Source organism: Drosophila sechellia, chromosome 2L (assembly GCF_004382195.2).
Source record: "Drosophila sechellia strain sech25 chromosome 2L, ASM438219v1, whole genome shotgun sequence".
NCBI lineage: Eukaryota > Metazoa > Arthropoda > Insecta > Diptera > Drosophilidae > Drosophila > Drosophila sechellia.
Window position 1 is genome coordinate 19,067,710 of NC_045949.1, and position 10,591 is coordinate 19,078,300.

Genomic DNA, 10,591 nt, shown 5'->3' on the forward strand with positions numbered 1-10,591 from the left:
GTTAACTGCTGTCGGTGACTCCGCTAAAATCACGGTTTCTTAGTTCTATCTCAATCACGTTGATGACTTAAGCAACCGTTATTTCTAAAAATTAGAAAGCAATGAATAATAATATTTTTTGGGTTAAATTCTTTTTGAAGTCGTAGGTAGGGGTTTTAAATATTCCAATTAATAGTTCTTCTATTTTTATGCATTATGAATCGGCATTAAATAAATGTAAGAGAAAACAGTCCGATTTAAATTCATATTATTCAAAATTTAAGACAAAGTAAAACTATTAAGAAATTGATCCTTTCATATGCTTAATATTGTTTCCCACATCAATGTGCTATATTTACTTAAAATTAACAAAGATTGCAGCTAAAGTTGCATTTGTGCAATTAAATTTCGCACCGTTGAAGTGCAGATTGCTTTTCAATTAACCACCTGGTAATATGAATATTCCAAAGGTAAGGCCATGGCTCCAAGTGAACGGGTTTTCTTTCTGCCATTTTGCCTAACCTTGCCCAACAAGACGTCAAAAAGGGGCATGTCCCTCCCCATCCCGTTGTGATTTTCATTCCGGCTCAGAAACAAGTTTTGAATAGTGCAAACAAAACATGAGGATTCTGGATAAGCATTTCATTGTTTCATTCGAATTACTCGGAATTTCTGCTTGGTAGTGGAGCACCCTTCACACAGTGACGTCACCGGAGCTCATTGAACTTGCACAGCATCGAATATCGTCCAGAAATATTCTCTACTCCTCAAATGCTGTTGATTCTCGTTTGACAAGCATCAGCAAAGATCTCTCAATATGCGGATTGCAGTTTGTACCCTGCCAAGTTGGGAATTTCAGCTGATGTATGGGAAAATTGTGAACTTTGTGAAATCGTGAATATTGATGCACTTGCTACCATGTAACCAAAACTAATAAGAAATGATGAAAAAAGATAAAAAGATAAAAGATAAAAACATAAATACTAGATTCAGCACTTAGTTTCATTTTGTTTCGAATAAATGTGTACTGTTAATCTGCAAATTTGACTTAATTGCGTTTTTAAGGGTGTTTCCATCGCCGTTTCATCGAGCTGGCTCTCCCTATTTTCAGATGCTGGTTGCTCGTTCTCGCATACTGGTTTATAGTCATTATTATTGCGCTTTTTCTCGACTTTTTCCATTGAGACTTCTGTTCATAAAATCTACTGTTCTAAGCGATCCCCAGCTCAGTTTCATTCCAAGCTTCTGCGTTGCCACTTGTGTGCGATCTACGTTGAGTCGGATTCCCCGTACTGACAGCTGGAAAAATAGAAACCGTGAACAGAAACAGTAACCGCCACTCGGATTGGATTATTACCTGGTAATGAAAGTGGAGACCCCGAGCTAATGGGGCGATTTAAACAGGTGTTGCCGGCAGGCGGGGCTGCGAAATAATCGCTTATTATCAAACACCCTAATGGGCCCACTATTCTTGTGATTATCTTGGGATTATCAAATCCATGTAGACAATTAACGACAACAATGGCGAGTTCATTAACACTTGAACCGAACTACGAGTACGAGTGCTGGCTGGGACACAGCACTGCAATCAGGCGTACTTAAAAGTGCATAATGTGTAATTAGTTGGAATTTGTTGAATATGATTAAATATTGACCCAGGCACTTTGAACGGCCACCACGTGTGAAATTTGTGTGTGGTGCACTTTGAGATCGCGGTGGCATCATCTCACAGTATCTGCCAAATACGTGTCGAACTCACACAACACTGCACCGCACAGACCCCAAGCGACCCGATTAGACATTGGCGAACTGGGAACGCGGTTGATAATGCCTTATCAGGGAGTGGCTGCACTACAATCGCGGGGTTCACCGGGGGCAAGGTTGGGTCTGGCTCTGCGATTCGGGTATAGGGATAAGAACCGGGAAATCCGGCCAAGGCCAGATCGAAGTACACCTAGCAAGAGCACATATTTTGAGGCTGATGCTGAACACTAAGCAACCCGAAAAAGTTTCCTCCAAGATTAAACTAGCAATGTAACGGTACTAATTGCTGGTATTGTATTAATATATTTTAAATGATTTTAAAAATTTTAATGATTTAATTATGCATACATTGTTTTTAAGTGCAAGTCAAGTAGGGTACAATTAAAATGTACCTACTTTTGTATTGATGGCTGAAACAAACAAACCCAAAGGCAATATTTCTAGAAACCAAGTGCAGCCAAAACTGAGCAATTGCACAACACTTTACTTATACTTTAGTGTTTATAATTCTTGTGGATTTCCGCTACATCAATTAAGTACAGCAGATTCACTAAATATAGCTCGAGCTCAGTGACACACTGTTATCACTCATCGGCTGTCTCCTTCGCGCTATCGCAATGTTCATTGTTGTTCGGTTTCTAGTTAATATTTAATGGTCGCATACATACTCGTACATGTGTAACGACAAGTGAAACAGCATTTCGCCTGGGACTGGCACCACTTGGCCCGATTCTGGTTCCGATCGGGGCTCAGTTTCACACTTGGAGTCGAGCGGATCGCAGCCCATCAATGGTAACAACGAGAAAATCGCCCTGAAATTTAAATGTCAATCTGGTTTGCGAAATATAGTTAACAACGAGACAGCCGGGAACAGTCATATTGCGCTTTTCTCAACCGGATTTATGTTTATTTACATTTTGCGCGAGTGAAAAGCGCTTATCAGTGCACCACCCCCTTATGGCCACTTTGTATATATAGTTTGTGCCTTTTTTAGACGACCACCAGTGGACGCGGCACCATGCCCACCATCGAGCACAAGCTAAACATCACCGAGGAGGAGGTTCCGGAGCACATCCGCCGACTTGCCCAGGAGCAGGGCGAGTGTCCCAGTTCCAAGGACAAGGTCATCGAACAATTCCGTAACTACATACTAGGTTCGTTATAGTCCGTTGTTTAAGAGGTACAATTCATCTGAACAAAACCTCTCCAGAACACAATGAATGCCAGCCACACAGAAGTGATGCGAAGTACCTGGAGAAGTTCCTAAGGGCCCGCTACTGGAAAATCGAGACCAGTTACAAATTGGTAAGAAAACTTGGGGAAATCTTAATTTTAATGATATATTAGGTAAATGCAATAACTCATTTCCCTTTCAGCTCTGCAGCTACTACAAGTTTCGGGAGCAGAACAAAAGCTTTTATGAGAAGGTTCGTCCTCTGGACCTGAGACACGTTGGGCAATCGGACATCCTGACAGTGACTCCCTATCGGGATCAACATGGCCACAGGATACTCATCTACCGCTTCGGACTGTGGCGACCCAATCGAGTAACCGTCGACGATATATTCCGCGCCACCATTGTCCTGCAGGAACTGGGCAGCCTGGAACCCATCTCACAGATTGTCGGAGGAGTGGGAATATTCGATCTGAAGGACCTGGGCTTGGAACACATACTCCACCTGAGTCCCAGCGTGGCTCAGAAGATGATTGCTCTGCTAGTGGTAGGATAACTCATTTACAATATTTGCAATAACTTTTTTAACCTCCACTTCGCTTGCAGACCTCCATGCCCATTAGAACATCCGCCCTTCATATTGTAAACCAGAATTGGCTCTTCAACGCGGCATTCAAGATATTTAAACCTTTCCTCAACGCCGCCATGCGAGAAAAGCTATACATCCATGGCAGTGACATGACTTCCCTGCACAAACACATCAACCCAGAGCATCTTCCCAAGCGGTAAGTAAAATGGGTTTTTTTTTATAAAATAGTTAGTCAGATATATTTAAACTTGCACCATTTCAGCTATGGTGGCTTGCACGAGGACTACTCTTATACGCTCTGGTTGGATATGCTGAAGGAGCAGTGTTCGGGCAATAGTGTCCAAAAGGATATGGAGCAACTGGGATTCATCTTTGACTAGGCTTCATGCCTTGATTAAAGTGATATGTTTTGTTCCACTACGCATTAAGGGGGAAGAAGAATAACTTACTTGTATTTTTGTATTACTTAAATGTTATGTAATGATACCATAATCAATTGAAGCAAAGTAGGTGATATTTTAAAAATTAAAGAATTTCGAAAATGACCTCAATGTAATATTACTCACCAAACAATCCATTTGAGGTTCGTTCCCAACAATTTGAGGTTAGAAGCGACATAAACCGTAATGCTTCATACATATGGCGGTCACATCAATGACCCATCGGCTATCACGACCGAATTTGGGGCAATAGGCAATAATAATTTGTTCCTAACCGAATCAAATGGCCCGGCTAGCCCGCAAAAGATTCGTTTCGGTTAGGATGTATGGCATATTGGTCCTTTGAGTTTTATGCGATTCGTATGCAAAGTGAGTTAGGTGCCAGAGCGAGACAACTAGCCACACGACCATTCGCCGTTATGGTAATTGAGTGTTGGACAACGCATAAAATGCAGTCGGTAGCCATAAATATGTTTGCACTCGTCCTGTCACCGGATGTGAGCGAGAGGGGAGATCGAGCTCGAAGGACAGAGGGAGGGTGCTAGAGATTTGGATTCCTCCATCTGACCGTTGCGAATATGTTAGATATTTTTTATTGAATCCCGTTGTCTCAACGCCATCCTCCGACCCCCGGAAGTCATTGCCGTCTGCGTAAAAAACGGTAAAAAAAAATTACTTTCTCGACTTAAAGGTACTCTGTATTGTCAATTAGATTTTATGGTTAAGATTTAGAAACTAATATTTTGTTGTACTTCAGAGTTGAGAGCATAGGCTATTTATGAACTGAAATTAAGTATATAAATTTAAATGTTAGCTTTCTGTTAAAAGTATATTGCTTCACAGATTTGTCCGTCCAAGTGCAGGGTATCCAAAGTCAGTATCCTGCCACCTCTCTTCCCCCCAGTGGCCTTGCTTTTCCGTTTGGTCAACGATAGTGAAATTGATTTCGGTGCTACCGGGGGTCTAGGTTGGCATTATGTGTATTATGTGTATGTTGCTCGATTGTGGGGATGGGGGTGGCCATAATCTGTGTGCGTGCTGGACAGCTGTGTGAGTATAAAGGACAGCGACATTTGTGCGATTAAAGCGACAAGATTAAAAAATTTATTGCGCAAATATTTATGGGGGGACAGTAACACAGTGGCAGTCAGAACGGAAAAAACATTCGGACAAAAAACACACATCGCATAGCCTACATTTGGGGGGCACGACCGATGCGCGTTATTAGTTGGCTTTTTGGCATTTCGGCTTTTGGCTTCTGGCTTCTGGCAACACGTGTGTGAGGCGAAACCGAACTGGACATAATTTATGGCTGGCAAACTGAATTTATTCGAGTTTTATTGAAAAACAAAGAAGGCGGTCAGAAGGGGCAAGGGATTCGCCTTCTTCAACATGTGTTGTCTTTTAAGTAGCCAATATCTTGGGGTTTTTGATCTATACATATATCATTCCGAACACGACAGACATTTTTTTGACCAGTAACTAAAGAATATTCATTGCAAATTGAGCTAACGAGTATCCAAAATCACTTACAACCACTCAGATAGTTCTCAGGATTATTAACTTTAAAGGGAACCGTAGTTGGTACTTGTTTGATTTCTAATTAGCTCATTGTGTATCTCTCCTATTAGTATGCTCTGAACTCAATTGGACATGCAGTCAGCCCAATTCCCCAAAGAACTTCCTCATTTCGAACTCATCTGCAGCTCACTTCCGAAATTGGCCATATTATCCAGACGACACATTTGTGGGCGTTCCCCGGCTGTCAACTGTCACCGAAGGCAGTGTCAAACTGACAGTCCTTGACATCCGTTGACAGTGTACCTGACCTTCAATTTTTCCCTCTCTCCCAGAAGGTATGTTTGCAACCCTAAACGGATAATTGCTTCCTAATGAGCTGGCAAGGGTGACCCCGACCGAATCAACCCCTCACTCACACCTCGTTTGGGTTTCCTTATCACCGAAGGCAGTTTATCACGCGGCGATTGCAGGCAGATCCCAGGCCAAAAGCAAAACACAATGGGAACAAATAAATTATGTCCAGCGATTTGTAAACAAACATCAACTGGGCTAAACGGGGGTCAATTTCCCACTGCCCCTCGAAGTGGGGATTGTTGGGAGTTTTCGGGCTTGGGGGATTTCCATAAATAAGGACCAGGCCAGTATAATTGAAATATTCGCTGTCAATTTGTTGACTCCGGAAGACGACGATTCCGGGCCCGAGGCGAAGGTGTAAGCCGCATAAATGGTGGTTCGTTATGGTCCTGTTGCCACAGACACCGATTACCTCAGGTCCTGCCGCAGGACGAAGTCTGTTTGCTCGGCGAAGGACCTCCCAAGTGATAAATGGTTGCGAAATTTATTTACTTTGCACTACCAACTGCCAACTGTGTGTGTGCCAGTGGAAATAATATATGATTATGAGCTATTGAAACATCTCACTTATGGACATTTTGTGTTTAGAATTTGCTTTGAAAAAAAGAATGGCAATTTCATAGAGCCAAGAACGTTTTTACTTGATTAAATAGTTTTATACAATTTAATTTAGTTGTTTGTATATGCCAACATTAAGTTAAGAAGATTATTTCCTAGAAATAAAGGTTGCTAGCTAGCCTTTAAAACGAGAATGTTTTTTAATGAGTGATTGGACATTAACGTGATATATTTATGGTTTTTGAGTCCAATCCTAAAACTAAAACTATGCACCAACTTCCAGTCTATCTAGATCCCCCTTCACAAGTCATTAATGCTGTATTGGAAAAGTAGGGGCATAAATCGCGTAAAAACTCATTGTGCAACAACACAAAGCGACCCCCAATGGACTTGCACTCCCGCTGAGATATGTGGATGGAAAGGAATGTAAGGAGTACGGAAGGTAAATTGACGTGAACATGTCAACGTTATATGCCGTTTCAAAATCGATTTTTTTGTAGATTCACCAGGAGTCGCTTGTGATAAAACACGACTATACTTCGTGCTTAAAGTGCACTTGAGGCGATGATCTGCGGGATTCCGGGGGCGATGGGGATGGACTGTCGGGTACAATCAATCACATCACCACATGGCAGGATGGCGACCACGTTAGAGCGCCTTTTCCCCAGTAAGTTGTAATGCTGCCTAATCCGGCGTAATAAACATTGTCAAATGCGTTCACTCGATGCGGGAGGAAATCATTATTGACATCCACATACACATCATCATCAGCGGCAACAATTGAAATGCAATTGAAAGGAATCGCGTACAAATATTTGCACTTGGATTCAGCGCCAGTTGACAATCGAATCCCCTCGAAGTTCGGAACGGATGCAAATGAGGGGCTTTCAGAGCGAGGTAGCAAGACTGTGGCTGGCATACCTGTGAACTCGAAAATAATATATTATTAAAAGAAGACAAACAGGAAAAACGGACTTAGTTGTTACTTTGAATCGCATCTGGCGAAGATCTTGAAGATTTTGAAAATCGGCATTTACACCTGTACTTCTGGAATTTACATATAAGCGATCTCATGTATCAATATTGTGAAGTATGATGATTTTGATAAGTAATAATATATATATATATATATATATATATAGTTATATAGGCTATAGCCCCCTGATCCATAACACCCTTAATTCACATGACTGTATTTTTCCATCTGTATCGTTGCATACTTTCAGGCATGGGGGTTAAGTGCAAATAAGAAACCGAAAAGTTTTCCAACACGTGGCCGAAAGCCCCAACTCCAGCCAACTGGCAACTGACTGCTCTCGATTCTCTGTTGATTATTAACAATATTTTTAATTGGCCGCCGGTAAATATTTGCACACCTTTAACCCTTTTTAATATGCTTAAGTGCTGCGCCTGCCTGACCATCGCCCTATCTCTTTCTGCCGTCGATTGTTCGTCCTTGTCTGGCGAAGCGCCTCAATCCCCGCATCTACTGGAAATCAGCACAGACAACCAAATGGAGCATACAGAGGATAATTCGATTGTGTTCAATTTAATTTTGACAAGCTTCAATGAAGCCCAGCACTCACCTCCCCCCACCATCGCTTTTCCCTTTGCATTTTCCCCCGCTCTTCCCACCCACAGCAGTTGATTTGATTTTGTTTTATGTTTTTCCTGCTGGCTGAGGGACTACGCAGAGTCCTGCTTTACGCCATCTTCCGCCCCTTTGCCGATTCCTTTCGACACAACAATTGCGTGGAGAATGGGTGTTCCCGAAATGCCAAGGGGGAGGTGGGTGGATGGGTGGGAGGATTCGACTACAAGGCCCAGTTGTCGCAGCAAGTGGAACAAAGTTTTGTGGTCACTTTTGCGGCTCACAAGCTAACCAAATACGGAATAGTTCTCTGGGGGAAGGAGTTCATTGAAATGCTCCACTGGTGAATAGGAAAAGTTTCAACGAGAATTCACAAAACTAAATAAATAAATATTTATTAAAGCCTGGGTAATAGAAAAATATATATTTTTCCGAATATGTAGCTATAGCCTTATTGTTACTGAAAATTATTGTTTGTTGATTATTATCTTAAGGAAATTATAAAAATATTATTAAGATGCGCAGAACAACGCTTTAAATATTCTGTTGAATCAGGAATTTAACTATTTACCATGGAAGAAATCATTTAAAATAGCTTTACATTAGCTAGGATCTTGGCTTCTTGAGATCCCAATCTTTGTGGTTTAAGGTAGGTACCCCAGATCTTATGTCGAATATTTAACCTAAAAATATTGCAATTTTTTGAATTTTGTAATAGGAAAGGTGAATTGGCATTGCTAGCCCATATTTCCACAACCTTCCAACCCCTCCTGGCGACCCAGAACTTGTTGCACAAACAAAGCAGAAGCCTTTCTATATCCCACAACAATATTACATCAGAGCAATCTGTTTGGCCAGCGAAGACAAAACATTTGCTCAAAACAAAAAGCCAGAAAAAAGGGGACCAAATTAAAGTAAAACAAGAGCGCCCCGTGTCCAAGTTGGGCCGTCGGAGGCTCCTAAGTTCTGTACTCCGTTTCCGCTGGCTCAGCATAAAAATGCACCTGTGCACCATGGAATCCTTTGGCCCAAGCAAACACACACATGCCCATGGAGTGGGCAGTGTATTATATACGAGCCAAAACAAATCGAGCGACTTATCTCGGCTAAAACATCTCCCATTGACTTATGCACTGGAAAATGGAACAGTGGCCGTGGATATGGAAGTGCCTGTGCTTGTGCGACCCACTCCTGCAGATACTTTCCTATGTGGATATATGTATGTACATGGGTACATCCATCTCCACCTCCATCACCGACTTCGTGTGGATGGCCAGCCAAATGAAACTGGAAGTCGGCAAATGGGGCTATGCGGGAATTTCCGTGGTAGTTGCTCATAAATATTCAGACACCAACACTCTCGCAGATGGGGAGAGCCACACCGACACACACACGCACACACAGTGGCAAAGTGGGCGGAGCCGACGACAGCATAAGGTGTGTCTGTGTGTCTATGTGTGCCATTTTTTATGCGCTCCATGGCAATTCAAAACGCCTACTTCAAGAGCTCTGCCAAAATAAACCGAGCAGCAGAGCAGCCACACCAACGGTGCCATTCCACCACCAACAAAGTGAAATCCCAGAGCATAGATTTGTGCTCTTGCACAGTGGTTCGTGTATTGGCATCAAGAGCTTCCTTTAACGTTACTTATTGCTACATGTTCCGAAATTTAAACATAGTAGTATGCACATAATATATTTTACTTATTGCTGCATTTCCGAAATTTAAACATTAGTATATACATAATATATATTATAAGTATGTAATATATGTTTTTCATTGTTCCATTCTGAGGCAATGCACCGAATTTTCTGGCTTGTTATGTCGCCTTTTAGACTGTTAACTACATCAAAATATTTGTCATTGGTAAGTGAGGATCATTATATTGTTATTCAAGTGAGGTTTATAAAAATCGCTAAGAATTGATTAAATTTCCATGAAAAGATACACATTTCTTTAAAATACTTTAAAAAAATATAAAATGAATAGAATTTTGTATTGATATTTAAGTATTGTTGCATTTGAAGCAAGTGAAACACACACTCGCTTTTATAAGTTCAAAGTTATTCATTAAGCTTTAAAAAATTGTATTTGATTTAGACAACTAATACCTGTCAAAATTGACGAATAAGATTATTTAATATTTGAATACACGTATTTGCTATTTTTCATCCCACTGTGCAGTGCACCGAATCTACGAAGCTTTCCCGGCTTGACTTTTGTTGTTGTTGTGCGCGAGAGCAGTAGCTGCCGGCAAAAGCAACAACAACAACTACAACGAAAGGCTCTCTTTCTCTTGCGGACAAGTGCCTTCTCCGCCCTTTCGCCCCTTTCCTTCCACTAGAACCGTCATTTCCACGTTTCCAGCAGGAGTTCCCTGGCAGCCAAAGCAAAAGCCATCAGCGAATGGCGTTCGAGCTCGGTTTTGTTTGTTGTTGGGCTGGTCGGCTTTTTGGTTTTGGCAAGTCGTTTTGTTTGTCGGCTGTTGGAAAAAGGAATGGGTGTGTGTGTGTGGGTGTGCGCGCGCTGCGCTGCCATTCTAACAGTTAACATGAAGGGAGCAGAGCATCCAGAGCAGAGCTTCCAGAGCAGAGCCACCCTCCAGTCAGATTCAGTCCGA

General features: G+C 41.8%; 1 protein-coding gene and 1 long non-coding RNA gene across 3 annotated transcripts; one reads left to right on the forward strand and one right to left on the reverse strand.

The window, feature by feature from the left end:
* Window positions 1–285: 285 nt before the first annotated feature.
* On the reverse strand, window positions 286–1,764 carry LOC116803272. The gene is made up of 2 exons (XR_004363517.1): window positions 1,337–1,764; window positions 286–1,278 (listed from the first exon to the last, which is right to left on the reverse strand). It is a non-coding gene; the product is annotated as an uncharacterized LOC116803272 (long non-coding RNA).
* On the forward strand, window positions 1,250–4,051 carry LOC6614689 (alpha-tocopherol transfer protein). 2 transcript variants are annotated; one of them, XM_032727110.1, is made up of 6 exons: window positions 1,250–1,339; window positions 2,738–2,897; window positions 2,954–3,048; window positions 3,120–3,464; window positions 3,524–3,702; window positions 3,769–4,051. In XM_032727110.1, exons 2-6 carry the CDS (start codon window positions 2,762–2,764, stop codon window positions 3,884–3,886), a joined length of 873 nt encoding a protein of 290 aa, XP_032583001.1. In that variant the 5' UTR covers window positions 1,250–1,339; window positions 2,738–2,761; the 3' UTR covers window positions 3,887–4,051. The 2 variants fall into 2 exon arrangements, with proteins under 2 accessions (XP_032583001.1, XP_032583000.1); XM_032727109.1 differs by lacking the exon at window positions 1,250–1,339 and adding an exon at window positions 2,433–2,535.
* The last annotated feature ends 6,540 nt before the right edge of the window (window positions 4,052–10,591 follow it).

Coding starts and splice junctions, on each gene's coding strand:
- LOC6614689 (XM_032727109.1), top strand. Junction 3,049..3,119: donor TCGAGACCAGTTACAAATTG/GTAAGAAAACTT, acceptor TTTCCCTTTCAG/CTCTGCAGCTACTACAAGTT. Junction 3,465..3,523: donor AGATGATTGCTCTGCTAGTG/GTAGGATAACTC, acceptor CTTCGCTTGCAG/ACCTCCATGCCCATTAGAAC.